At 53.8% G+C, this 26,489-nt stretch overlaps 12 protein-coding genes across 12 annotated transcripts; 7 read left to right on the forward strand and 5 right to left on the reverse strand.

The window, feature by feature from the left end:
* Nucleotides 1-1,243: 1,243 nt before the first annotated feature.
* DACRYDRAFT_23477 (snare protein SED5/Syntaxin 5) lies at nucleotides 1,244-2,584 on the forward strand. The gene is made up of 7 exons (XM_040773257.1): nucleotides 1,244-1,470; nucleotides 1,517-1,563; nucleotides 1,613-1,822; nucleotides 1,870-1,948; nucleotides 1,997-2,145; nucleotides 2,195-2,446; nucleotides 2,497-2,584. The coding sequence occupies exons 1-7, from the start codon at nucleotides 1,266-1,268 to the stop codon at nucleotides 2,500-2,502; spliced, it is 948 nt and encodes a 315-aa protein (XP_040626837.1). The 5' UTR covers nucleotides 1,244-1,265; the 3' UTR covers nucleotides 2,503-2,584.
* Nucleotides 2,585-2,868: 284 nt separating this feature from the next.
* DACRYDRAFT_23478 (uncharacterized protein) lies at nucleotides 2,869-4,014 on the forward strand. Its single transcript, XM_040773258.1, has 5 exons — nucleotides 2,869-3,057; nucleotides 3,126-3,162; nucleotides 3,218-3,326; nucleotides 3,431-3,568; nucleotides 3,654-4,014. The coding sequence occupies exons 1-5, from the start codon at nucleotides 2,981-2,983 to the stop codon at nucleotides 3,827-3,829; spliced, it is 537 nt and encodes a 178-aa protein (XP_040626838.1). The 5' UTR covers nucleotides 2,869-2,980; the 3' UTR covers nucleotides 3,830-4,014.
* A 561-nt stretch (nucleotides 4,015-4,575) lies between these two features.
* On the forward strand, nucleotides 4,576-8,458 carry DACRYDRAFT_117565 (uncharacterized protein). Its single transcript, XM_040770410.1, has 3 exons — nucleotides 4,576-4,856; nucleotides 4,920-8,045; nucleotides 8,095-8,458. The coding sequence occupies exons 1-3, from the start codon at nucleotides 4,611-4,613 to the stop codon at nucleotides 8,296-8,298; spliced, it is 3,576 nt and encodes a 1,191-aa protein (XP_040626839.1). The 5' UTR covers nucleotides 4,576-4,610; the 3' UTR covers nucleotides 8,299-8,458.
* A 47-nt stretch (nucleotides 8,459-8,505) lies between these two features.
* Nucleotides 8,506-9,215, forward strand: DACRYDRAFT_23480 (uncharacterized protein; the record flags this gene model as incomplete). The annotated part of the gene is made up of 3 exons (XM_040773259.1): nucleotides 8,506-8,926; nucleotides 8,969-9,126; nucleotides 9,165-9,215. Coding segments are annotated over exons 1-2 (368 nt in total), but the record flags the coding sequence as incomplete, so codon positions are not given.
* A 970-nt stretch (nucleotides 9,216-10,185) lies between these two features.
* Nucleotides 10,186-11,777, reverse strand: DACRYDRAFT_23482 (epoxide hydrolase). The gene is made up of 7 exons (XM_040773260.1): nucleotides 11,523-11,777; nucleotides 11,293-11,466; nucleotides 11,092-11,245; nucleotides 10,989-11,044; nucleotides 10,747-10,939; nucleotides 10,364-10,676; nucleotides 10,186-10,316 (listed from the first exon to the last, which is right to left on the reverse strand). The coding sequence occupies exons 1-7, from the start codon at nucleotides 11,747-11,749 to the stop codon at nucleotides 10,222-10,224; spliced, it is 1,212 nt and encodes a 403-aa protein (XP_040626841.1). The 5' UTR covers nucleotides 11,750-11,777; the 3' UTR covers nucleotides 10,186-10,221.
* Nucleotides 11,778-12,204: 427 nt separating this feature from the next.
* Nucleotides 12,205-14,377, reverse strand: DACRYDRAFT_101064 (P-loop containing nucleoside triphosphate hydrolase protein; the record flags this gene model as incomplete). Its single annotated transcript, XM_040767516.1, has 4 exons — nucleotides 12,205-12,559; nucleotides 12,637-13,122; nucleotides 13,172-13,746; nucleotides 13,797-14,377. The coding sequence occupies 4 exons, from the start codon at nucleotides 14,375-14,377 to the stop codon at nucleotides 12,219-12,221; spliced, it is 1,983 nt and encodes a 660-aa protein (XP_040626842.1). The 3' UTR covers nucleotides 12,205-12,218.
* A 678-nt stretch (nucleotides 14,378-15,055) lies between these two features.
* DACRYDRAFT_17034 (uncharacterized protein) lies at nucleotides 15,056-15,601 on the forward strand (the record flags this gene model as incomplete). The annotated part of the gene is made up of 2 exons (XM_040771251.1): nucleotides 15,056-15,173; nucleotides 15,222-15,601. 2 exons carry the CDS (start codon nucleotides 15,056-15,058, stop codon nucleotides 15,599-15,601), a joined length of 498 nt encoding a protein of 165 aa, XP_040626843.1.
* Nucleotides 15,602-16,075: 474 nt separating this feature from the next.
* Nucleotides 16,076-17,810, forward strand: DACRYDRAFT_117568 (epoxide hydrolase; the record flags this gene model as incomplete). Its single annotated transcript, XM_040770411.1, has 8 exons — nucleotides 16,076-16,308; nucleotides 16,368-16,541; nucleotides 16,604-16,757; nucleotides 16,810-16,865; nucleotides 16,915-17,110; nucleotides 17,166-17,425; nucleotides 17,478-17,530; nucleotides 17,580-17,810. The coding sequence occupies 8 exons, from the start codon at nucleotides 16,076-16,078 to the stop codon at nucleotides 17,672-17,674; spliced, it is 1,221 nt and encodes a 406-aa protein (XP_040626844.1). The 3' UTR covers nucleotides 17,675-17,810.
* A 75-nt stretch (nucleotides 17,811-17,885) lies between these two features.
* DACRYDRAFT_23484 (uncharacterized protein) lies at nucleotides 17,886-20,100 on the reverse strand (the record flags this gene model as incomplete). The annotated part of the gene is made up of 7 exons (XM_040773261.1): nucleotides 17,886-18,278; nucleotides 18,324-18,720; nucleotides 18,772-18,978; nucleotides 19,027-19,308; nucleotides 19,362-19,749; nucleotides 19,797-19,903; nucleotides 19,956-20,100. 7 exons carry the CDS (start codon nucleotides 20,095-20,097, stop codon nucleotides 17,990-17,992), a joined length of 1,812 nt encoding a protein of 603 aa, XP_040626845.1. The 3' UTR covers nucleotides 17,886-17,989.
* A 326-nt stretch (nucleotides 20,101-20,426) lies between these two features.
* On the reverse strand, nucleotides 20,427-21,515 carry DACRYDRAFT_101067 (uncharacterized protein; the record flags this gene model as incomplete). The annotated part of the gene is made up of 3 exons (XM_040767517.1): nucleotides 21,467-21,515; nucleotides 20,995-21,415; nucleotides 20,427-20,945 (listed from the first exon to the last, which is right to left on the reverse strand). The coding sequence occupies exons 2-3, from the start codon at nucleotides 21,403-21,405 to the stop codon at nucleotides 20,427-20,429; spliced, it is 930 nt and encodes a 309-aa protein (XP_040626846.1). The 5' UTR covers nucleotides 21,406-21,415; nucleotides 21,467-21,515.
* Nucleotides 21,516-22,333: 818 nt separating this feature from the next.
* DACRYDRAFT_95772 (uncharacterized protein) lies at nucleotides 22,334-24,009 on the forward strand (the record flags this gene model as incomplete). Its single annotated transcript, XM_040777317.1, has 6 exons — nucleotides 22,334-22,603; nucleotides 22,652-22,842; nucleotides 22,904-23,336; nucleotides 23,382-23,693; nucleotides 23,748-23,900; nucleotides 23,950-24,009. The coding sequence occupies 6 exons, from the start codon at nucleotides 22,334-22,336 to the stop codon at nucleotides 24,007-24,009; spliced, it is 1,419 nt and encodes a 472-aa protein (XP_040626847.1).
* Nucleotides 24,010-25,454: 1,445 nt separating this feature from the next.
* On the reverse strand, nucleotides 25,455-26,172 carry DACRYDRAFT_23485 (uncharacterized protein). The gene has a single exon (XM_040773262.1). It carries the CDS (start codon nucleotides 26,099-26,101, stop codon nucleotides 25,703-25,705), a length of 399 nt encoding a protein of 132 aa, XP_040626848.1. The 5' UTR covers nucleotides 26,102-26,172; the 3' UTR covers nucleotides 25,455-25,702.
* Nucleotides 26,173-26,489: the final 317 nt, after the last annotated feature.

Consider the following 26,489-nt stretch of genomic DNA (forward strand, 5'->3'; position numbering starts at 1 on the left):
GGTGGATCACGTGAGTTTCCAGAGAAAAACGACTGAGATACCTCCGGCTGCTGTGACCCATGTCTGGGGAGTACCGAAAACACTGAGAAGGGAATCGTCCTCTCTGTTCGGAGAATGTTGCTAGCTGATGATGTTCAACTTTGGCCTCTGTGCAGACATTTGTTCCAACCAGTGCACCGCATAAACGGACCCATCATTGGTGATAAAGACAAGCCAATCGGCCTTGACATCGGACCACAATATGACAGATGGGATGTCGTGCAACACATTGTTGGTAAGCTTGGTGAACGAGAAGTTCTTCGAGGCAGAGTCAGGCTGGGGAATGCGGTCTGCTGGAAGGCTGGCTCTGGTTACGTCCATGTCGCCTATTGCCGATGAGGGCACGGTAGATATAAGGAGGTTATAAGCGGCAGAAGATACCAAAATGCCTTCGCCATATGAGTTGGATTGCTGATGGTGGTTAAATAAGGACAAGTAGCATTGCGGTGTCTCGGGTGACTGGCAGAGGCTCTTTGCATCCGATCGGATGTTCGCAGTCACTCTTATAGCCACATGCTCACTTATTCCGATCCTCTTAAGGATATTAATCTGAATATGGTAAATAATGCTCTTCACTATTAAATTACTACTCGTGAACAATATTAATGCCAACACTACTCGCTTTTATCCGCCTTCCTTCTTCCCCCAAGCCCCCCGAACCTGGCCAATCCCCTTCCGTCCCAACACCGCCAAGACCGACGAGGCGACTATCAGGATCGTTTCTGGTGCACCAATATGATCTCTGGTACGTTCGCTGAGATAACGGGCACGCTGAAGGACCTGAGCGTGATGAGAGAGAGGATGAGAAAGATGTTGGAGTTAGGTTAACGAAGCACTGAAGATATAGCAGAGTGGGGATGGAAGGTATCCAGCGTCTGGGGAGGGAGACGTGGTTGACGGCGATCTCCGTACAACACTGGAATTTGCATCATATATGCGCCTTCTATTGTTTTTCTACCTTTCTCTCGTATCCCATGTCGACACTTCCTTCCCTCGTCGTCTCTTTTCAGTCTATCTAAACCAGTTATAACTGATTCTATCGGAGTTTTCATGACGGATAGCGTGCTCGGTTCCTAACGCCTAATTACCCTGCGGTGTCGCCAAGCGCAGCGCGGGAGCGGATTCATCAAGCCCCGGAGACGACGTGGACCCCGACGAAGACGAAGCATACAATCGCCTCAACAGTGCACCAATAACGCGACAACAAAACCCTGTCGGAGTGCAAGATGCCCGTCCAGGACAGGACGAACGAGTTCCGGGCATGTGTCGAGTCTATCCGGAATAGGAGCGCTATCGTGCCGCGGGCAGAGCAGAAACAGCGATTACTTGCGAATGGGAGAGGGAAGGAGAAGAGCGAGTTTGCGAGGATGGCGGCGGGCATCGGGAATGATATTAGCAGTACGACGTTGAAGTTGAACAAACTTGCCCAGCGTACGTGTTTTATTGAGGATAAGGTATCGGACTGATAGACGGGAAGTCGCTAAGCGGAAAACCCTGTTTGACGACCGACCAGTCGAGATTAGCGTATGTACGCTCTTCCTCGACGAATTCCTGCTCGCTCACACGATTCCAGGAACTAACATATATCATCAAACAAGACATAGCGCACTTGAACAAGCAGATCGCGCAACTACAAGCATACGTCAAGGCTCAACGGACCGCATCAGGGAAGAACGTAGGGAAGCAAATCGAGGAGCACAACTCCAATGTGGTCGTCTTATTGCAGACAAAACTGGCGAATACGAGCCAGACGTTTGCGGAGGTGCTGGAGACGAGGACACAAGTGCGTATGGATGTGTGTGTTGAAGGAGAGTGCTGATGCGTGGACAGAATATGAAGGCGAGCAAGGACCGGACAGAGCAGTTCATGTACTCCGCGTCGTCCGCTGCGAACCAACCTCCACCCCAAAGTGCGCCTTCATCTGCGTATCTGCTGACATTACTGACGACACGCACAGATTCTCTACTGTTTAATCAGCAGCAAGATGGGATGCCATCTAAAGGCAAAGCACGAGAAACGAACGGCGATGTCTTGGCTTTGGACATGGCCGCAGCAGAAGAAGGGCATGGGAGCGATTTCATGCAGATGCAGTTACTGGAGCAGCAGGTGCGCTACACTCCCTCCTCCTGTTCTGGCCTGACTCGAGACGCGTTAGGACAACTACATCCAATCGCGATCAACGGCTATCGAGTCCATTGAGAGCACCATGGCCGAGCTTGGGCAGATCTTCGTCCAGCTCAGTCGGATGGTCGCAGAGCAGGGCGAGACTGTACAGCGGATCGACGCGGATACGACGGACATCGCTACGAACGTCTCTGCAGCACAGCGGGAGCTGCTCAAGTACTATACGAGTATCTCGAGCAATCGGTGGCTGATGCTGAAGATCTTCGGAGTGCTGATCGTTTTTGTGAGTGTCCCCTTTGTCGGCTGGTGTGATGAAAGCTCATGTAGTGCAGTTCCTGATATTTATCCTTGTTTCTTAGTGGACATTGACATTGTACTCCTATCTTATCATACAGTTATACCCATATACATCTGATAACTGCCGTTTTGGATAGCCTTTCCTAAGCAGGAGAGTGATGGACAAGGGTCCGTTGTGTGAGAAGAGTGGAGTCCAGACGCAGATTAAATATAGAGCCGTGAAACGCGGAAAATAAGAAAACTCGGCATGAATGTGTTTTGTGTATGGACAGTTCGGCGGTTCGGCATTCAGAATGAGACGGTGAGGAAAGGAAAGGAAAGGGAGAAGGGAAAGGAACGGACATGCCACGCCCTGCTGTTCGGGTCCAGCCTGCAGGTGTGACCTTGTGCATCTCTCCTGCTTAGCGCTGTCACTCCTTCTCCCTTCCCTTCCCCTTGTCACTCCCCTTGGAGCTTTCATCGTCGACCACTCTTTATCGACCATTTACAGTACATAACAGTACTCAGTAAAAACCCAACTATGTTCGCTCGCCAGGTTTTGTTCTTTTCTGCAACGGCTGCCGCGGTTTTCGCTCAGCTTACTATCACTAGTCCTTCGTACGTGCTCTCTATCCTCCACCTCCTCACGATGCAGCGAAAAGGGTATTATAACTAACTCCAACCAGGTCCAGCATTTGGTGGATCTCCAAAGAAGCCGGCAACGTACGTCCCCATTCCTTGATGCTGGGGCGAATGCTGATGATGCTGGATGTCGTAGCTCGCTTGGACATGCAATACCGCACCTTCGACTGAGACGACTTGGACGGTTATGATCACCAACCCTAACACGCAGTTGTTGACAGACGAGTTGGCTATCATCGCTGAACGTGCGTGTTCCTCCCTTTCCTACTTTCCCACATTGCACATCGATTTCCTCATTCCCTCACCCCATTTGTGTATGCATTATGTTCCTGCACTAACACTCCCCCAGAACCGAACTACGACTGCTCAGTGCTCTACACTCCCACCCTCAACGCCGGCACAGGCTACCAGATCATCTTCGTCAATCCGATCAACACGACCGAGATCTGGGCTTCTAGCGATGTGTTCGAGATCAAGCCCCAAGGCAGTAAGTACATCTTGCATGCCCTTCCCTCCCCGTCATGTGACGGCGTGTGGGAAGGAGTGGTGGATGGTCCGCTGATGAGGGACAGGCGCGTACGCTGTGACCTCTTTGTCCGCTAGTGGGAGCGGCACGGGCACTCCCACCGCTGGAGGAGCAGCACCTTCCGGCAGCTCGGGGGCGACAACGTCCAGCGCAGAAGACGTCCGTGTTGGGTTCGCAGGGTTTGCTCTTGCTGCCCTTGGGGGTATTTGGACTTTGCTGTGAATATGAGTATTCGCTGTGGTGGGTGTTGGTGTTGGTGTGTGGGAAGGAGAGGGGACTGTAATGGACTTCTGGAGTATTTGTTGTTTTCACTGCTCTGCTCTGTCCTGTGACGCTCTTTTTTTTCCATGTTCGATCGCTTTAATGGTTTATTCGCTCGCTCTTTGCCAAGGACATTGTTCATCCTTCGTTTGTAGTTGTAGTCCGGCAAGAGGATCAGTTCGCCGATCAACGATCAGAAAGAGATAAGAGAAGGCGGAACGGGGATTACACTCGCTTCCCATTCAGTAACTTGGTGGCTGGGATCATTACGTCAGCCAATGACTAGCAAGCGAGACTGCGCACTGGTTAAGATGGATGACAGGGCTTGATGTCACTTACGACTGTGCGTAGTTACAGCTGCGGTAGGAAAGTGCGAGAAACTCACCTCGCTGGCTGTTAACTCTACTATTAACTGCGTATTTAAAGCCGAGTGCCACGTATCCTTCAGCCGGATGAATATGAAAGGTAAAATAATAATCATAATAATCAACTATACTAAAGCCAAAGTGGTCGTGGCCGTGCGCTAAACCCGTTCTCAATTGCTATTGGTCCAAAGAGATTCCGTTGCCTGCGCACCCCGCGCGTTGTCGCCCGCAGCGTTGGTATATAAACCCCTTGGCACCAGTCACTGCTCTCTCTTCTCCCCCACCACTCCCCCTTTCAACGTTCTACTGCTTCACTTCATCAACATCTAGTAGTATTACAACAACTACTGTCAACTTTAGTATCCTTTAGAGCGGATATGCCGCCTTCTAACCCTCCCCCGCTTCCTGTCCCAGACTGGTTCGGCACAGCTTCCCAGCCCCTATCACCAGCAGACTCCCAAGAACAGGGGTACGTCATCAAACTCCTCGTCCATGGTCGCACTCGCCGTCTCGTATTCCCCTCCCAGCCGGGGTTTGCAGACATCGCTCGCAAGGTCCAGGATATGTTCTTGATTCCTGCTGAGGATGTCGGCCTGAGGTATATCGACGCTGATGGCGATTGCGTGAGTCATCTCCTGCCTAACAGGGCGATAAGCCTGCACGTGCGATGTGCTGACAATGAACAGATCACGTTGAATACCGAAGAGGAACTGCAGGAGGTTTATGCGTCTAACGTTGGACGTGTCAAGTTCACTCTCGACGACCTTCGCATGTGGCGCCAAGGTATGTCCCTGCCGCAGGCGGTGGAAGCCACCGTCACCCCACCGGCAGCTGTCACCTCCCCGGTTGTGGAGGAGCTGCCCGAGACGGAGGATATAACTGAAGCTCCGGTCGAGGAGACAGCAGACAAGCACGACAGGCTGTCGACTCGCTCTGATAGCTGGGAAGACCTTACTGCAGGTGCGACCTGCGAGGCCAATGTCATCTGGGCTCGGACAGCCAAGTCGGTAGAGGAATGGCATGGCACTGAGGCGGTCATCTCTCCTCCCTCGCCCGGTCCTGTCCCTGTTCTCGTTATTCCCGAGGAAAAGCCAGCGGTGATCGACGAGTACGACCCGTTTGCCGACCACTACGGGCTCATTTGCGATCCCGAGGTGTTCGCGCCCGATCTGAAAGCTTATGGCACCGAGTCGAAGGACGAGCAGGAGAAGAAAATGTCCATCGATTTCCTCACCGGTGCGACGGAAGACGACCACGAGAGCGTTAAGGACGAGCCGGAGAGCACGATCAAGGTGGACAAGGGCAAGGGCCGTGCCGTCGAGCCTGTCTCACCGGAAGTAGAGAGGAAGAACATTGTCATCGAAGATGAGGAAGCTATGGATATCTCGGATGACGAAGATCGCTATGCCCCTTATTCGCCGCTTATGAGCGCACCTGTGCATCCTTACTTCGTGGGCTCGCCTGTCCATGTCGAGCCGCTCATCGACGTCGCCTCGCCGGCGTCGAGCGTGATCGTTCTTTCCGACACCGATGCCGAGGTCGAGACCGCCGCTGAGCCGCAGGAGTTCCCCGACCCTCCCCTACCTACTTTCCCATCGGCGCCTACCTCCAAGCCCGGCCCTGCCCGTCCCTCGTTGGCAAACGACGTCTCCATCCTCCTCTCCAGCGTATCAGACGTGCTTTCCTCCCACCCCGAGCTCTCAGAAGGCTTCCGCAACCTCATGCGCAACGCGCGCAAGGCTGAATACTGGCAGGCCGCGGCTGACGAAGCCAGGGCGGGCGAGTTTGGAGAGAGCGCGCAGAGGGTGAGTCAGGCTGCGCAGAAGCTTGGTGATGCTCTTGCTGGGTTGTTTGGCGCTCTCAGCTTGGATGGTATCACCAACCCTGCTCTTGCCACCGCCACTGCGGAAGGCGGGGGAACGACCAGTGTCAACGCCACACCCGACCCCGACAGCACAGACGAAGATGACTGGCCGTGGATGCAGCCCTTTCCTGGGATGAACCGCCCTCGCGGTCCATTTCCCTACCGTGCATTTCGCGGTGGACGGCGGGGCGGTTTCAGGCGGTTTATGCCCGACCCTAGCCTAGGCGGGGTTTGGGTACGTCCGCCTATGCCCCCACCCCCACCTGTTCCTCCTCTGCCGCCTATCCCGGTCATGCCTATCGCATCCTTCTTCCCCACGAGGACCACCGAGGACTGGTGCGGCAACAACATCCGTAATTTCCCTCCTCCGCCCGGTCCTCCTGCTCCGCCTCCGCCCCCACCCCCGCCGCCTCCGGGGTATCCTACGCCACCCCCACCTCCTGGCCCTCCTCCGGCGAGGGGCCCGCCGCCGCCTGGCCCTCCCCCGCGTGCTCCGGGGATGCCAGGATCCTTCCCTCACCCACCGCCACCACCCCCTCCGCCTCACCCTCATGATCCTTTCGGCCCCCACTCACCGCGTGGGACTCCACCCCCGCCTCCTCCAGGGCACACGCGCCCCGGCCACCCAGCGCCTTACCCTCCCCCCGGCAGAGGGTGGACCATGCCCTGGCAGCCTACCCAACCAGGTGACGAGTCCGACCGCACGTGGGATAGACCCCGCCCACATTTTCGTCCTCCCCGGCCTCATCGCGGGCCTTTCTATGGCGCTGACCGACCTGTCCCGCCTTTCCCGTTCGACACGCCCTACGGGATGAATATGGGCATGGGCCCTGGCTCTGGTATGGGCATGGGCAGGCAGGGCGAATGGCTCCACCGTGCGGGGCATCATCATGAGCCTCCCTTCGGCAGGCCTGGGAGGGGCGGGAGGTGGCATCACGGACGTGACGCTGCTGGTGGACCCGCTCTCGGCGCAGGAAGGAGGCGCAGAGATGTTCCTCCCTACCGTCAGCCACAGCGTCCGCAAGAGGACCCAGCTGGCTGGGGCGCGAACAGTGAGTTCGCCTGGAGTACCCAGGCTGAGCGAGCCCACACACCCGAGGAACTCCCCGACCGGAACCCTCTCAGCCCGCTAGTAGTACCTTCCAGCCCTGAGCCAGAGGTCGCGAACGAGAGAAACGAGGGTGACGTCCCCGGCGCACCTCGCTTTGCACCCCGTCATCCTAGGAATGCGTGGACTGCTCCACCGTCCCCCCCGCCTATCAACACTGGTCCTGACCACTTCTGGGGAACGTTCAAGCCCCCATTCCCCCCATTCCCCGTACCTGATCTCGACATGTCCAGGTCGTCTAAGCCGACACCGGCAAAGCCTGCTGGTAACAGCGCCCCTCAATGGCCGACACCGGCATGGGATGGATGGAGGTCTTGGCCACAGCCTAGTCTGTTCGCCACGTCGCCTTTCGCGTCTACGTACACTGCACCCGGGGCCACTTCCACCGGTGCTCCAGTGACCGAAGATGACCGTCGCCAGAAGGCTGAGGAGGCGGATGGGATCCGCGTTCGCCCTCTGTCGCCTATACCGGTCGCCGTCCCACCTCCTACGACTTCGATGCCCGTTCCCCCAGCTCCAGTTCCTGTTTCCATCCCTTCTGTGCCTGCCGTACCTCTCATGCGCAGCAAGACCATCCCGGGGATAAGCATTACCAAGAGCACGCGGTTCGCCGATGAAGAACATGCGATCCCCCCTTTCCCATCCTCGGACTTTGCTACCGGTGCTGGACTGGGCAGGAGCTCCAGCGTTGCCGACCTTCATGCTGCTGCGCCTCGGGGATTCGGGCCCCGCATGAGGAGAGGGACCAGCGTCCGCGGGCTGGAAAGTAATGCCGCTGCAGGCCCAAGCACAGAAAGGACGTTGCCTCTCAGGTTGAGGCTCAAGGCCCGTCTTATCGAGGTACGTTCCCTCCCTACTTTTTACGAATTGTTGCTTACGCGACATGCAGATGGGCTTCACCGACCACCCTTCTCATCTCGTCGGCTACATCAACGACGCCATTGAAGCTGAACCACGGGGCACGGTGACGATGGAAGAATATGAAGAGAAGCTCGTCACCGCCGTTGTGGAACGTGTCCTCCGCGCGAACGGGCACGGCTCCGAAGAGGAATCTGCCACCATGCCAGGCAGGTGGGGATCCAGTGCTATCTGATTTTTTCTCCTTTCGAAAACAACCACAAAATAGGTAAGTGCAAAAACAATTCTCGTATCGTGTCGTGTATCATGCGCAAAGCGCGTTCCCCCCCATATCGAGTGGGAGGTCATGTCTGTAAGTAAACATGTAAAATACCTGTTAGGCAATGTGAACACTGTCTGTCCCATTTGATGAGCATGAACAATGAACAATGAATGAATGAGAGTGCGCCGCATTGTCATTGCAGAATACTACAAAATTAAATAAGTTTATGGCCAGCCAGCAGCCAAAGCGGTATCTTGAATGCAGGGTATGTCAGTAATCTACAAGTATGTAGAACGTACAGTGTAATCCTTCCAAATTCCTCTGTACCGTGGCATACGCCTAATGATTAACGGCCGTCAGACCACTCCCTCCTCTCACCATTACTTCCACCATGTCTTCCACCAACGGCCGCAAGGGGGGGTATCACGCACTCGTCCGACATTCCCTTCCCTCTTCCATGAGTTCCCACCCGTTCCGGCACGTCAAGACCGCACATCTCCCCTGTGCGCACTCGACCTCCTCAGCCCCGGGTAGAGCGGAACAGTCCACTCCGGGCTCTTCGCCAATATCCAAAGGCATTGGACACCCGCCACCTGCGCATGTCAGGGAGTTGTCAGACCGAGGGGGGGGAGGGGGCTCACAGCTGTTTGGATTGAACAGGACGCTAACGCATTCCCAGCCTTGCATTCGGAAGCCTGTGCTTGGGGCTGAGCATGCCATCTGCCCGTGCGAGCATGAGGGAGGGTCGAAGGACGGCAGTTGGGGTGATTGTGGTGATTGGATGTTGAGTGCTACCGGGTGGTCAGAGTGGGCCTATTCTGGTTGAGCAGGATGCGTACCAATGCGTGGAGAGAGGGGGAAGGCGGCGACTTGAAAGATGAGGAGTGTGGTAAAGAGTGTTGGGAACGTTAACATGTTGCCTGTGAGTTGTAGGATGAATCAATGAGCGACTGTTGAAAGAGCGACTTCCTGAGTGTTTAACGAGTGATATAACAGCGATTGGCACTGAAGTACTTGGTCGACGTCGAGAACAAGGAGTGATTATGATCCATCGTTTAAGTACTGGCTGTGTTTGTTACAGAAGAGTCGAAACTGACCGAGCCATATGATCCATCTTACATGTCCCTTCATGCCGTCCGGGTCACTCCCCGCACATTCTTACCTAACCGCAACATTCCACAGTGCATTCTATTCAATAGATCGAATCACACCCTGCAGCTCATTGAAAGAAGGCGTTGAGTTGTAAGGAACACCGGGATGATCGGCCAAGGGGCATCGCCATGGCACTCGCTCCTGACTGGACGGAGAGAAGGCTCCGTAGAACTGGAGCATGTGCTGGCCGTTAATATTCTTGGTGGGGTATTAGTCTGCAATTGAAATTCACCTCTGTTGACGCATTTCATTGCGAATCATAACTACATCGGTGGTGTCTTGTACCACTCAGTCGCGGCTCTTCCAGAGTTTGATCACACTCTTGCTTGACAAAGTGTTTTGTTTCCCAACTCATTATGATCAATAATGACTGGAATGATACGCTGATGGGAGGATGATCCATTCTACACGACTGGCAGGTCTTTGGGCGTTATCTTGCATGATCAGTGCACGACTGTAGACGATCTCAAGTCCATGGAACAGAAATGGTATGGCAAACAATCGTATCCGGAACACATTCCAGGATCACTCACACCGACCTACTTCTCGTGTTAAACTTCCTCCCATAGGCCACCAAGGCACTTCAAGCCCCACGAAAATGGACTCCTTCGCCAAATCAAAAACCACATCAACAACTGGAATCACACAAGGATATTCAGAGATTGGATCGATCCACGAAACAAAAGACGAAATGGTATAATATAAGCAGTTATTGTGGAAGATATTTCAGGCCGGATGGACAACCTATTTCTTCCAGTTCCCTTTTACAAACTCCCGCACATCTGTCATAATTATATCGGGCACTTCGAGCGCTGCGAAATGCCCTCCTTTCTCATGCTCTGTACGTGTTATCAGTACGGTTTAGCCGTAGAGCTAGGGAACTAACCTCTATAGGACACGACGTTGAGCACTCTCTGTACCCAGCTCCTGGGCGCGCCTAGCACATCATGAGAAAACAGGCTTATCGCCGTCTTCCCCTGCTTCTGTCGAGGTTGGGTCATGAATAGCGCATACGGAGTCTCGTAATACGTCAATACGCTAGTCGCGAACGTCCGGGTGATGAAGTACAGCGACATGGTGGTGATGATATCCGCGTCGCTCAGCGCAGAGGAACGATCAACCCAGCCGTGGTATTTCTCTCCCATGTAGGCTAGGAGCCCGAGCGGGTGGTCTACAAGGGCGTAGCCGATCGTGGTGGGCTACTGAGGAGGTTAACATCGTGTCACGACTGATTGAACGCACTGCGGGATGAAGCATGGGAAGACGTACCTTCGTCCGCTGGAGGTCATAGTACCCCGACCCAATTGTCCGGAACTTCTGGTGATTCTCCAATGCGTCCATCTCCGATCCGCTCATGACCCACCCGCCGACACTGCGTCCCGCCCATTTGGGGAGGAGCTGCATCGCTACCAGGAACGGGTACTGGTAGACTGGGGGGTATTCGACGATGTTGTTGAAGTGCCTGCAGCCATGTCAGCAATTCAGGCCATAGGTGCTGGGGAAGGACGTACGCAAGCACACAGTGATCACTGTGGTATGCCGTCAACGCCCGAGTAACGACCCATCCCTACCAATCCAATGAGTCGTCGCCCGCATGACAGCAAACGAACGCACCCAGTCCCCTCCTTGAGCTGCGTACTCCTTGTATCCGAGAACGTCCACCATGAGACTGTTGAACACCCGGGCGGTGTCTACCAGCGTCCAGCCCTTACGAGTTGGAGGAGCTGAGAAGCCGTACCCCGGTAGGGAGGGGACGACGAGGTCGAACCTTCTTTCTTGTCAAACGTGCGAATGCAAGAAGAGAGAAGAGCGCACAATGGGTCGCCGGGCGAAGAGGGCGAGCTCAGAGGCTCCATCACTTTGTGGAACTCGTAGAAGCTGCCTGGCCATCCGTGTGTCATGAGCAGAGGAATGGCGCCCTCTTTCCCGCTCTTGACGTGTATATAATGCACGTCAATGCCTTCAATCTCTACCGTATAGTGTTCCCACCTAGCGTGGCATCAACTACAATACGGTAGCTCGTGAGAATACAATAACGAACATACCGAGAAATATCAGCCAAGAACTCGTCAAATTTCCACGTCTCCAACCAGTATTCCTTCAGCTCCTCAAGTCTCGCAAGGGGCATTCCGTAGTCCCATGTTTCCCCCGCTCCGGGAACGATGTCCTTCTCTGGCAAACGGGTGTTGCGGAGAAGAGAGAACATGCGTTCTACTTCTGACGTTGGAAGTCGGGAGGCGGGATCCAACCGCTTTGGTACTGGGGTGGACATGGTGTACTTAGAGTAGTGTTGGAGTGATTATGGACAGGAGGAAGGAGGGAATAGTAAAGCGTAGCTCGAGGAGAGTCTAAATAGATGTTGCGCATTGTGTTCGAATTCGAGGAAGAATGGAGGCCCCCGATCATTACCAGCGATCCTCTCATCCCCGACTTTTCTTTACCATCGATGGTAGAATTCATTCAATTTGGAGTGAATTAATCATACAAATATGAGATCAAGAAATAGTAACGTTATATAGTTTTTATTACGTGCAAGTCATGGGATGTGATGGTTTAGCAACATGTCCTCCGAGTCCATGAGCACCTCACGTACCAATAACGACACACGCGGTAAACAAGTTGCATGTCAAACACAAGTGGACAATGCTGACCGAACTGTTATTGAGTCTTTTTTTTACAAGTTTGCAAGAATAACGATTGTCCGCACCAGACCGATCTTCCATGCCTCTCAACACTTGTTGTTACTCCTCGTCCTCGCTCTCTTCCTCCTCCTCTGATCCAGCATCCCCCGCAGCAAGAGCGGCGAAACCTCCTCCAACAGTCAAGCCTCTCATAGCATGCTTCACATGCTCCACCGAATGCTCTTCTTCTTCCTCTTCCTCCTCCTCCTCCTCCTCCTCATCACTCTCCTCGTCCGCCTCCTCGCTCTCCTCTTCACTCTCCTGCTCCGACTCCATCCCCTCCTCCTCTCCCTCTTGTCCCCCACCGAGCCAGATCCCTACGCCCTCTGGGATCGAAGAGACGTCCGTCCCAGGCGGTACGAACCCCCACGGGATCCTCCCCTCCGACAAAGCTCGCATGACTATTGAGTGAATCAGTTTCCATCTCCAATGCAAAGGAACAAAGCAGGATAGCGGACAAAGAATCGAATAGACGTACTGGTATTCCCAGCCCGGTTCACGTCCAACCTCCCAGCTTTGGCAGTCATGAACCCTTTCTCCTCCGCATAAGCCTCCAATATCTGGACTGCAGTCCATTCCTCCACTTCACCTCCCTCCCCAGGGCTAACCGCCCTTTCCGCCCCGTCATCCCTCCACGTGCGCTTCGCCTGTAACTCGCGTTTCTCCCTCATACTCTCCGGCGGTCGAAGATGCAACACCTTCTCCAGAGGGATAAGTCCCCCAGCGAAGCGCACACAGCTCCTCAGCCCAGGGAGCTCGGCGATCCTCAGCACCCCCGTTAGGGCCTGCATCTCCAGATGCGTATAGCTAGGGAGTACGAGGCCTGGGCAGTCGACGAGCCTGATCTGAGGGGAGAGGAAGAGCGTTTGGAAATGCTTCGTTTTGCCCGGGGTGCGGGAGGCGCGGACGCGCGTACGGCCGAAGAGCGCGTTCAGGAGGGAGGACTTTCCAACATTTGGCTGGCCTGAAGTGTGTTAGCGCAGTGCGCATAGGTTGGGGGGAGGGTGGCATACCAATCAAGCCGACTGTGAGGAACTCGGGGGCGTCCTCCACCCGCTCGCCCTCAGGTGGGGGCCGTTCTCTCTCCCTTTCAGTTATATGCACCTCTTTCCCTTCCCCTAACCCACGTTCCAGTGCCTCCCAGTCCACCTCCTTCTTGACACTACATTTCCAAGCGCTGGTTTTCTCCGGATCAGCGGCAATATGCGGCGGAGGGGTACACAGTTCCTCGTGTGCCTCGCGCAGGACGCGTGTGAGCTGAGAACGGAACTGCCCAGGGAGGAAAGGCTCCACTCTCGTCCTCTTCCCACGCTTGACATCGGGATCATCAGTCGAGGCATGCTTGACCCTGTAAGCCTCGACCATGACGACCCGCATCCCGTCCTTGCCGTAGTTCTCTTTCAGCCAATTGGCCCACTGTTCGGCCCGTGCGTGACCAACGACGTCGACTTTTGTAAGGACGAGAATGAGCTTGCGTGCTGGGCGCAGAGAGTTGAGGTAGGCGCGCAGGGAGGGAGGGTAGTGCACTGGCGGACAACGAGCGTCGAGGAGGACGAGGAGGATGTCGGAGAGTTCCGTTACACGCCATCTGTATGTACGTTTCGTCAGCAGAGAGCATTAGAGCAAGGAAAGACGCACAGCTGCCTCCAGACCTCGAGGTTCCATTCGTAATAACTTGGTCCTCCACCAGATCCCCATTCAGTCTCTCCGTGCAGCTTCTCCTTCTCCCTTTCTCGCTCCATCCAGCTCCTCATCCTCCCCTCTGTCTCCTCCCTCCACTTGGCAAACACGCCCTCCTCGTTCCTCTCCACCTCCTTCTTCGTCATCTCATACCTCCATTTCGGTCTTCGAGGGCATACGAGCTCTCCTGCCCCACTCTGGTCATGCGTATGGTCGACCAGTTCGAAGGGGAAGATCGCTGCCTGCCTCGGAATCGGCCTGCGAAGGGGGACGCTACTCGCTCTTTCCGCACTGAGCAGCAGGTAGCTCTTGGAAGGCTTCAAGAACCTGCTCTCTAATTTCTTGACAGCGGTCACGGTGTCGTCCCTCCTCGCTTGCTCCTGTCTGCCAGACTCGCGGTCCCTTGCTGAAGGTCCAGGTCGGGGTCGACGATGTTGAGGTGCTGGAGGGGGAGGGGATACGTCGCCCCTCTTTACAGCTCGCTTGAGTTTTTGTGCTGCCTTCTTGGCCGTTGTCGACGTTGGCTTGCGACGGGGCATTGTAGACGGTGACGGTGATGGGATGAAGTGGTGACTCGAGGAGAACAACCGTCATTTCAGGGTCAGCCATATCACGTGCAGTCCAATTATGGCACACGACTATAACAGGCAATTCAACATGAAAAGAAAATATTTGCTATTGTCCTTTGTTTATTTAACAACTTCTCTTCTCCCTCCCGTCAGTCTAACAACTTCTCTTCTTCATCCCCTTCAAGCCATAACTTCTCTCTTCCAATCATATTCTATTCGAGGCACTTCTCCAACTGACACGCAAAGTCGGTAACCGATTCCCCTGCGTCTGGTACATCTCTCGCGTTTCATCTCTTTCTCCTGATCACCGCCTATGTCCCACTGCCACAAAGTTCATTCCTCACCGCATATCACATATCGGTCACCCCATTCCCAAGTACTGAGACGAGCGGTGCAATTCTTGGCCTTATCCAGTCTGGGCATTTCGCAATCTGTGTGAAGCGCAAATGCCCTTAAAACAACGAATGAATTCTCTTCTCGGCCTTTGTCCGGACGTCCGCAACCGATCGATCACTGCCCGGTCCGTTCATATAAATATTGTGCACAGTATTAATACCAAGAGGGGGTGCACCGGTCTGTCTGCAACAGCATCAGTCATTTCACTACAGTTTTCAATATCATTACTATAACGTATTAATATTCATATCCATGGCAGACTATCACCACATAACGCCTTCCCCTCCCTCTCCTCCCCCAAAGTATACCCCGAATAGGATGCCGCTCATCGCAACCGTATCATTAATGGTCATATCCATGGTCACAATCGGTGAGCACAATCTCGAAGAGAGTAAGAGAGAGTACTGACCCCAAACAGCCACCAGTAACGCACTCGTCAACCTCTTCCCCGTAGAATCACCACCCACTACACCCACATCCCCAGAGCCCGACCACTCCTCCTCCTCCTCAGCGGAGACTCGGGCCCACAGGCAAGACGCCCCTCCAGAGTCACAAGAACCAGAAGAAGAGTACTACGGTCTCTGGACCGCCTCCGAGCTCTCCCCCCTCTCTCAACCCCGTTCTCCCTACAACAGCCCCCCCGTCGTCCGTCTCCAGACTGAAGAAGGTCTCCCGAGCTACGGGCAGGCTGTGGCTACCCCGCCCCGGCTAGGCAGGAAAGGGATGAGAGTGATCTTACAGGGCGACGCTCCCCCGGAGTACGAGGATGCCGTGAGGGCTTGTCCGAGCAGGCGGTGAACTGAGAGCATGGGTTGCGATCGACTTTCGCGAGGTGCTCGAAGTCGGCGCCGGCGCCGTTGTAGCAGCGACGGGCTATAGACATGTATAGTAGACTTCATCTCATTTGTAACAGATAGCATCGCATCAGTAGCAACTAGCATCGCCTCACTATAATCAATAGCATATCAGCAACAATGTCAGTGCCCAATATCAGATAGAGAAGTAGATTGTACGGCTCAGACTGCCTTGTATTCCTACTCCCTTTTTCCAATGACATTTCGGACAAACAAATCCTTGAAATTATCCACATGGTCCTTCATTGAAGGTCGGCGTCCGGTATTAGCCCATCGGGCCAGCGGCGTCGGCCATGGGCGCTTGTATTGATTGACTGCGCCGAACTTCTCCTCGACCTCATCAATAAAAGGACTTGTCTGGTGACTATTACGTCCCTCCTCGCCCCCATCTCCTCTTCTATACCCCCTCGCAATCAACATGTCCTCCCACTCTCGCAAGATTGTTCCCAAACCCCTCGACCCCGCCTCCAGACTCCCAAAAGCCGAGGTAGAACGTATGTTCTCCCTCATACGTGGCTCTCGTCTTCCAGAATCGAATATCGTTCCTGGTGCTGACTGGGATTATGGGATTCCTTTGACGAGGCTGAAGGAGCTGAGGGACTTTTGGCTCGACAGTTGGTCGTTTGACGACTTCCTGGCAGAGATCTCCCAGTGCGTTCTTTCCCCTCTCTGCATCTGCAAACCCCGTTGAGTGCTCATGGTGCCCGCAGGTGGGAACACTACACGGTCGAGATCGAGCAGAACGACGTGCATTATGTGCATATCAAGAGTGGAAAGGAGGGCGCCATCCCCCTGCTCATGACCCACGGCTGGCCTGGCAGCTTCTACGAGTTCCACAAGGTCGTCGGCCCGCTTACATCCCCCACCTCAGAGGCCGATCCTGTGTGCGTGCACTTACCTTCTCGAAGAAGAGGACATGCGGCTGATGAGGATATGGGGCGAACAGGTTCCACATCGTCCTCCCCTCACTACCGGGGTATGGATTCTCGGGCCCACCGCCGAGGAAGGGGTGGACGCTCATCGACAGCGCGCGGGTGTTCAACACGCTCATGGTTGATGTGCTCGGGCATAAGGAGTACGTCGCCCAAGGCGGGGACTGGGTGAGTCCATCACCTCTGGACCATCGCATGTCTGCTGAATACACATGGATAGGGATACTGCGTCACCCGTGCCCTCACAGCGAACCACAGCGACCACTGTCGGCTGGCGTTCGTCCCTCCCTGTCCTCTTGCACCATCCTCCCTAACCCCCCTTTAGGCACTTCAACATCCTCCTCGAGTTCCCTCCCCCGGCATACCAGTGGCCCTTCCTCATCGCCCTCTTCGCACTGCCCAAGTGGGTTGGGCGAAGGGTGTGCGGACTCATTCTGAGCGAGAGGGAGATGGATAGCTTGGCGAAGCAGGTGCAGTTTAGGGATTCGGGCATGGGGTATATATCTATCCAGGGGTCGAAGGTACTTCTCTCCCCAATTCTCATCTCTCTGCTGGACCAGGCTGACCCTTCACCAGCCCGCAACAATCGGCTACGCACTGAACGACCATCCAGTGGGGCTGCTTGCCTACATAGGAGAAAAATATCATTCCTGGTCCGACCCCAACAAGCCTATCAGCGACGCCGAGATCGTCAGTACCATTTCGCTCTACTTCCTGACCCAGACGTTCGGGACGAGCGTGCTCCCGTATTTCGAGACCAAGGACGCGTTTATGCGCTTGCCGAAGCAGGGCAAGGGGAGCAAGAGCGCGGTCAGTGTGTTTAAGCATGATGTGCTGTGAGGCGGACCGGTTGTTGACAGAGGGTTGTGCTGATATCCTGGTTTCTAGTGGTGCACCTCGGAGCTGGGTAACGGGAAAATTGAATATCGCATTCTACAAAGGTGCTCCCTCTTATACCTCATTGTCCGCCCGGATCTGACGATGGGACAGAACACGATGCTGGAGGACACTTTGTGGGCTTCGAGCAACCCGAAACGCTCGTCGCAGATGTGCGGGAGTTCGTTAAAGGGAATTGGAAAAAGTAGATGACTTTGCATTGGATTGTTTTGGTGGAATCGCCTTGGATGGCTCGTGCCCTGGAAGGGAGAGCTTGTTTTATTCTGAAGCATCTTATGGACTGGATCTTCCTCTATCATGTTATTTTGGATATCAGTTGTTATCAAACGTATCAGTATACCTAACCTGCCCATGCTTGACGTGCCAACGTGTCTTGGGAGAGATGGAAGGATTAGATTCCCAGATTGCCAAAGTCCTCTCCTAGGGCATAAACATCGCACACCTCCCTTCCCTCATCCATATGCTGGGTCAAGAATGCCCGACCTTCTGCGTAAATCCAACGACTAATCGTCCTTACCTCTTGCACCCATAAGTCCCTGTGCCTCTTCCCCTCCCTGTGCCCTTTCGTCAACCTCCGTTCTTACCCTCGCCGGCCCGCTCCTCAGCCCCCCGGTCCGCTCGTCCTCATCCTCCTCTTCCCCAATCTCAAATACCACGTCCTGCGCCGTGCCTGGCGACTCTGGGTGTCCGAGGTTGTCTGTAGAGTCGGAGGGCTTGACGTGCCCATTGCGCTCGAGTCCCTCGAGATCGTAATCATCGGCGTCTTGCGCTATCTCGTCAACGTTTGCTAGGCTATTGGAGGTCAGCTTTGTCGGGAGGGGTGAGGAAGAAACGCACTATCTGTTGTTGTCCGTCGGCCTCCAGATATAGGCGATGAGGCAGAAAACGGTAAGATACAATAGTGCGAGCCATCCGTCCAGGAGCAGCCAGCGGGTGCTCCATGAGTTGCTCGCATAATCCTCCGCTAGGCGGTTCGAGAACGACAGGCTGGAAACGACAAAGAATATGGCCATTATAACCACTGCTCCAAGGAGGATTCGGTAAAGACGAGTGAACATGCTGAGTTTGTATCGCTGTTTGCGAGAGGCGAGCTCTTGGATTGTCCCGTTGAGGGCGTACATGATCCAGAGGAGGAATATACTTAGTGTAAAAGCGAGAGGAACAACGAATGTTAGGAGGAGAAAGATAGATGCGGTCTCGAGTGTAACTTCTACTGTGCCGACGGCGTAGACGACTGCAACACGTGGTCAGCAGGGTGCGTAAGTATGGGGTGGAGGGTGCGCACCTCCGAAAACGAAGTGCAGACTACCGAGGATGACAGCGCGCAACATCAGCTTGCCGAGACTCTCTCGCGTCACGGTCAGACCCAAGGAGACGACGAGCAGCAGGAAAAAAGAAAGCGAGTTCCTGCCCGCGTCGAGGATGGCAACGACGATGAGGAAAGCCGTACTTGTTATTCCTGATGTGTGTGCATTCAGGTAACGGTAATAACCTGCTCGCGTACATTAGCCTAGCGCAACCGAACCGTAAGGAGACTCACCCCACGAAGCTAGCATTTCGATGACCAGAAGACCGATCAAGCTCGCAATATAGTACTGCAGGGCGAGCAAGTCCTGCCTGTGCTTATAACACAGCCAGCCCCAAATAGCCCCGACAAACGTATATGCCCAGGTCATGGCGAGGTAAAACCAGATCTTGGGATACTCGGAGGCAGGGAGAAGACCGGAGAAGACGTTCGCAAATAGGACTGTTCCCGTGAAATTGGCATGGTCTGCTGTTTTCGGCGTGCTGGGGTTGGTTATGAGAGTGATAGGTATCGTACCTGTACGAACGTGGGTCAAGTAAGCTGCAGGGACCAGAACAGAGACGACGCACCGACACAATAGTACCCTTTGCGCTTGATAGGATACTGGATAGGTTGAGTATAGCGTATCCGATTCTGTCTGCTCTCCAATCCCCTCTCCTGGTTCAAGACGGCCCTGCTGCGGAAGGGGGAAGAATGCTCCGTGTCCCCGGATGGGATCTTGGGCAGGCTCCCGTCCGGTGGAATCCACAAATCCGATGAAGTTTTGTTCGGCTGCGCGCCTTCGTTCGGCGATGAAGGTATCGCACCTCTGGTGCTATTGGAGAAGTAGAGGCTTGCAGTCCACACGCTTGTCTGATTGATGGACATCCCAGATGGAAGGTTGACGATGAACTCGCCAAGATTTTGAGTAGCACAAAATCCAGCATTGACGGCGTCGGATGTGCATACATAGGTTTTCTGAGTATGGGTGTTAGTTTGATAACACGAGAGACTACGGGGCCTACTGGAAGGGATGGGTCGTTTGGGGAGGTGATCTTTCCTAAGTAGCCAATATCTCCCCATTCGTAGATGACCATCGCGAGCTGTCCATGCGATCCGGGGTCGAATGATGCTATAAGAAATTCCTTGTCGGTAAGTACTGATGCTGATGAGTGACAACACACCTTGTATATGCGCATCACCGCCAGCCCACATGCCTGAGCACACCTGGTGCAGGTCGTCCGTATCGCTTATAGGCTCGATATATGCCCATGCCCCCTTCACCACCGCCGCCAGTAGCCCAAATGAGAGAAGTAATTTTCGCATTTCTGGTGGATATTGAACAAGTGTAGAGTAAGAAGAAGAAGTAACGAATGCACTGCCAAGAGAATCACCGTATATACACAGGGTGGACCTTCCATATTAAGGAAGTAGGGTTAGCATTGCTTCCGCTCCTGTGACTGCGCGATTCAGAGACTAAGCATCTTGGGTATACTGGTGGCCTTTTCACTTGTCCTCTTCGCTCTTAATTAGATTAATTCTATTCAGCTCTTCTCATTATTTCCCATCTCTGTACAGAAGGCAGGGCAGGAATACATTATACCACTAAGTACAAATATGAGTATCAGGTGAGTAGAGGAAACCACGATTTAACCCTATGTGACATCTTGTCGCCAATTCAACACTCTGTCCATCGGATTTGCACAGTCCTTTCTTGCAATCGGAACATCGACTGTCTCGTCCGCAGAGCTGCCATCATCTGCATCGACGCAACCAAGTTCAAATCGAAGGACTTCGGCAGTTGTCAAATACCGGGGAGTACGAAGGCTGATGTCCCTGCTGTTGTCGACGACACCATTGACTGTGAGGTTGTCCTCGTTTTCATCCCGTCCATCGAACCCTCCTTTGTCATTTCCATCTCTTTTGCGCTTCTTTGAATGTGATCGAGAAGAAGGCCTTCGCGTGTGTGTCCAATGTCCAAATCGCCATGTTTCCTTAGGAAGGCGAAAAGAACCGTCGCCGTTTTTGGTTTCGGTATCATTGAACATCGTGAGCAGCATTTCTTCGAGCTCCACTCGACCCCATGCTTCCAGGTTGAAAAGAAAGAAGTAAGTCGTCCACCAGTGCTTCACTTGCAGCATGTCCAGGGCATCGCATAGGAAAACGTGTATGATCTGATGGGGCCAGTAAGCGAGTGGTGCGGCGATGTCCAATTTGACTCACACTATGCTCGTCCTGTCTACAACCCAAGACTAGGATGCGCGAAACATCGCCAATGATGGCGAAGCAAACCTGGTCCTTGATCCCTAATGCACCCAAATGTCGCTGCATCGTGCTAAGCATGAAGACAGCTTGAGCAGCATTGGAGACAACATTGGGGAGCTTGAATTCAAGGGCCAGTATAATGACGGCCAATCTCTCCCGTTTAGTGAGATGACGGAACTCAAGCTCGTCCCTCTCCATCGCAGAGGCGGTGGTGGTTGCCAGAGACAGCATCATCTCAACAGACCTGGATGCTTTGTAGACAAGCATAGCATCGCTTCTTGCGATAGGGAGGCACCCTTTTTCAACACCTGCACTGTTCAACAGAGACGGTTCATCATCTGTGTTGTGTGGACGACACATCTCGATCATCGTCTCAGTCCTGTGCAAAGAATTAGCATGGAAAACTCTTGCCACAAGAGGTATAGCAAACCAGAGAGCTGTTGAAGGTTCATTAGCAGAATCGGATGAGAATTCAATGGCTCCTATCAGGGCGTCCCACTGCAACCGAGGAGTGGACTTGTTTATCCCTCCCACAAATGCCAAACCAGCTGTTCTGGAAAATTTTCCAAAAACACGCTTCAGAACTACTAGTCTCTTGTAGACACAACAAGGGTCGTCATCAGAGAACCAGGAATCGTCCAACGTTCGCGTTTTTTCACGAAGCGCGGTTGAATTGTATCCATCGTATCCGTTCCTGTCTGGAATTGTTTCCTGGGCCGCAGGTGACGGGGACACGGGGGAACATTATGATTGTTCAGGCTTACGGTCTTCAGGCCACGGGGCAGACTGCATTTGCAAAGTTCGTGGTATCTTCCCTTTACCTTCTCCCCTAGCGAAGAGATCTGTTCTAGTCCCTCCCGGATGCGGTTGTTAAGTGGGACGGAATGCCGGACCATAGGTGGGGACATGTTTTTGTTGGCAGTGGCCTGGGTGGTGTCCTCATGTTTTGTAGAGACATTTGGTGCATCAGAAGTGCGAACCTGCTCTGAGTTCAGAATACCAGATATTGCACCTCTCAGATCTGTGTCTGTGTAGTGTAGCTAAACTCCAGCAAGGCGGCACCATTCTTTGAACTTCATCGGCTCTTGCGCAACCAAACTCGCTTCAACGCTGTCCGAAATGGACATGTCGCACTCGATAACAGAGATGGGCACCAGACAGTTTTGAGGGAGTTAAGAGTCGATTAGACAAGGTAGTAAGGGACAATTACCGCAGTACACTAGGGACGAAACGGAGGCGCTTTGCCTCGAGTACGATCTCAAGGTTCAAGTACTCTTCTTCGATTTCGACCGCTTCAATGGAGGCCGACTCCGACTTCCAATCTGTTCACTGGGATAATACTCCAGGTGTAGAAGCAGACGCACAGCTAGGATTCTCATCTACACATACCTTCAAGCCGACGACTGCCGTCAGCCCTGGGTTCAGAACAGACTACGAACATACTGCCGATGACGCGGATCCCACCGTGCCCAAATGGGACGGGTACTTGGTCGTGCAGGTGTTAGACCCGGTTAAAGAACTCGAGGGGACGAAAGATATGTACATATCTTATGCTGTCAAGTCACAGGTGCGTCCACAATTAATATAAGAGTCATCAAGACTGACGCAAACCTAGACTGACTTCCCATTCTTTCCCCAGCAGCAGACGGTTGTCCGCAGACGATTCCACGACTTTGTATTCTTGTGGCAACATTTGAGTCAAGACTTTGCTGCATGTGTCGTGCCACCGTTGCCCAGCAAGCACCGTGCTGAGTACGTGACTGGCGATCGGTTTAGCCCGTCATTCGTAGAGAAAAGGAGGCTAGAGTGCGTGCTGAATTCGTCAGAGACGATGATGATTTTGTTGATCATTCTCTGTGACTGGTAGTCTTCAACGCTTCCTCCAACGGATATCGAACAACCCCACCCTCAGCCGCTCCACGCTTCTCCGTTCCTTCCTCTGCTCCACCGAATGGTCGGTATCGATGCACCAAGCAGTCGCTCATGCTCCCGACCCTGACGGCAAGTCCAGCTTCTTCGACAGCGTCACCGATACTCTTGTCAACTCCTTTTCCCGGATTCGCAAAGCTGACGAGCGCTTCGTCGAGATGAAGGAAGGGATTGACAGGTTTGAGGAAGGGACGGGTGCCGTGGATAGGCTCTGGAGTCGTGCCAGGACGAGGCAGACCGACTTAGCGACAGATTATCATGATCTTGCCGTTGCAGTGCAGGGGCTGGGATTCCTGGAAAGTGGCATCACAGAGCAGCTGAATCACTTTGCGAACACATTACTCGAGTTCTCCAGTTTGATCAAACATAATGTGAGTCTCTACTGCCTTTACGTGGGGAACGCTGACGCGTCCCAGGTGAACCGTACACAAGACCCCTTCCTTTCGCACCTCCACAGCCTGCAAGCGTACACTGCCGCCTCCCGTGCCCTGCTCAAACTCCGCGATCAGAAACAGCTGGATCTGGAGGACACCTCCGAGTACCTCTCTAGCGCACAGCAAGAGCGGGATCGATTGGCGGCAATTAGGGAAGGTCATCCGGGCGCACGTCCTGGTGGGTTGGGTGCCGTGGGCGGGTATTTGAGGGAGAGGGTGGATGCCCTTAGGGGGTTGGATGACGATAGGGCCCGAGTGGAGAGGATGAGGAAGCTTGATGCGAAGATTAAGGACGTGCGTGTGACTCTGTTGTGTGAACGCGACGCGAGGTGGCTGACGATACGACAGCTTCAAGCAGAAGTCAAGAAAGTACACGACCTTTCCGAAGCGTTCAACGACGAGACCTTACGGGAACAGGCGATCTTCCAAGCTGCAAAGCAGGACGAGATGAAAGAAATGCTGGGCAAGGTTGCCGACGGGAATATTGAGATGTATCAACAGGCAAGTCTTGAGTTTCCTACTCTGAACCGTTTGGCTGATGGGGAGAAAGGCGATCGAGGAGTGGGACGCGATAATACCGATGCTGCAGCGTATTCGGGTCGACGTCTAGATGCCTGCTACAGCCGCCCTGTTGCCGTGCATCCGGCGGTTGGTTATCCCTGTATAGTATCTTTTCATGGCAATGAGCATAGCCTTCCATTCTGGAATCATGTACATCCATCTGCGGCTCATCTAACGAGAACAGCGTTAACTCCGCTCGCCGCAGGACGTTTGGACCTTCCTATCTCCACCTGTCGTCCCTTTCCATCTTTCGCCCTTCTCTCCCGGTGCTCTTTCTTCCACTCCTTGTTGACCTCCTTAGCCTCCTCCGCTTCCTGCTTCGCATACTCCCTGAGCCTTGCCACCGCGTTCTTCCTCTTCTCCTCCAACCGCCTTTTCGTGCTCAGCCGGTGCCGGACAGTTCGCCTGCCTCCGCACGAAAGACGCCTTCGTCGTCCAGGAGATCCTGCTCTCCTCCGGCGCTCAGTTCCAGTCGTTCATTGATAGCATCGATATGTTCCAGTATAATGTCAGCATGACTATTATCTCTGTGCCTATCCTATACTTAAGGGCGAGGACGTGGCAGGTCATCGCCGAGGGAGGAGTTCAATCCAAAGGCGTGGGGCGACGTGTCCGGAAAGTAACACAAGGCACATCCATGTACTGTGCTGGAAACATACAATGCAATTACTTATTACTTGTTTGCATGGACAAAGGGGCGAAAGTCGCAAGTGCAGAAAAAGATATCTACTGTACAACAGAGTGTCGCAGGAACGTAGGGTACATACATGTGATGATGTTTACAAAAATGGCTGGTTGTATCGCATGGCGATATAGGTACTAAGGAAACGCTGCCTGCAACTTGTTTCAATCGAAACTGTACTGATGCTTACGTGGGAATTGTGGTACCCTTAACCCCGCCTGCCCCCTGTTTCTCTCCAACTTTTGGTCGGTGTCTTCTTCTTTGTTTGCGACGGTGGGAGCGACGGGAGCGGGGATGGGTAACATCCTGCAGTCCCACCTTGTGCGCGCTATCCCCAGCGACTTCCAATCGCCAGTTCGACACTCGCTCCATTCGGGCACTGTTGTCCTGATCGTCGGTAGAAGTGGAATCGTCGACCTCGTCGTCGTGGTCTTCGTCACCACCATAAGCAAATCGCAGAAATTCCTCAGCCGTCAACAGTCGAGGAGTTTGAGGCGACCAGATATCACTGTCGCGGTCGCGGATAACTCCTTTGGTGGTATTGTCATCGGAGAGAGGAGCATGTGTCCGTGACGTTATCAACACGGAGACCGCCACGGTGAGTATTTCTCGCTCTCGAATGTCCATCCCTCTCTTGTCCTCGGGAGCGTTTGTGACTTGATGTCCTGCCGGGCGCTTGATCGTGAGGTCCACCCCCACCGTCCCCTCCATCCCCATTCCCACCGTCATCCCCTCCATCACTCCCTCCATCCGAACCACCGATGTCATCTTCGTCCTCATTATGCTTTCTTTTCCGCTTCCTGGAAGGTCGATCAACAGAGGACTGAAGTCGCGACTGGCGACGGTGACGCCATTTGTCGAACCGCCATCTTCGTCGAAGTGCGAAGGTGGCTTTCTCTTCATCAGTCCTCGTGTCGTCGTCAGCCCGCGGCACGTTGCGCAAAATCCTTTCGACTTCCACCCGACCTCACGCTTCTAAGTTGTTGAGGAAAAAAAACGCCTTCCACCAGTGAGGTACCCATGTCATATCCAGTGCATCGCACAGAAAGATGTGTATAATCTAATGCAGAACTCGCAAGCCAGTCCTGCGACACTGCTTAATGCAACTCACGCCGGTATCGTCCTGTGTACGTCCCAAGACTCGAAGTTCTGTTGCATTGCCGAGGAGAGCAAAGGCGACCTCGTCTCGTATTCCGAGAGCCGCCCAGTGTCTCTGGGTCGTTGCCAGTGTGAACACGGCTTGGGCTGCGTTGGCAACAGGATCATGCAACTTCCACTCGACGGCGAGTAGAATGACGAGTATGCTCTGGTTATTTGTCGAAGAATGAGTAAAGTAGAGTTCTCCTGAGTCGGGCGGAGATGCAGCAGTTGTGCTTGCTGCGATCACATTCTGTCCAGCTTGCGTGGATGGACGGAGAACAAGCATCCCGTCGCCTTTTGCTGAATATAGGCAGCGCATGTCGATGTGTGCGTTGTCAAACAGGGTTGGATCTGCGTATTCATCCAAAGGAGAACATATCTCTATAGACACCTCGTACCTATGCAAGTTAATAGTGTTGCACACATTCTCATGAGAGGTACGACGCACAAGGCTTGGGTAATGCACATATCTGACGACATGTTTAGCGATTCGAAGAGCTCAATGAGCTGATCAAAGGGATGTCGAACTGTCGCTTCGTTCAGATTGTTGGCCGGAATGTCGCCAGATGCAGCTGTGACAAGAAGCTTTCCAAAAGACGTTCATACAACGCCAAATTTCGGAGGACACGACAGGGGTCGTCGCGGGAGAACCAGGACTCGTTCAAGGCACTCGTTCGTTCTCGTAGGGCTGTGCTATCGCCCTCGTA

This window comes from Dacryopinax primogenitus (assembly GCF_000292625.1).
Source record: "Dacryopinax primogenitus strain DJM-731 SS1 chromosome Unknown DACRYscaffold_14, whole genome shotgun sequence".
NCBI classification, from domain to species: domain Eukaryota; kingdom Fungi; phylum Basidiomycota; class Dacrymycetes; order Dacrymycetales; family Dacrymycetaceae; genus Dacryopinax; species Dacryopinax primogenitus.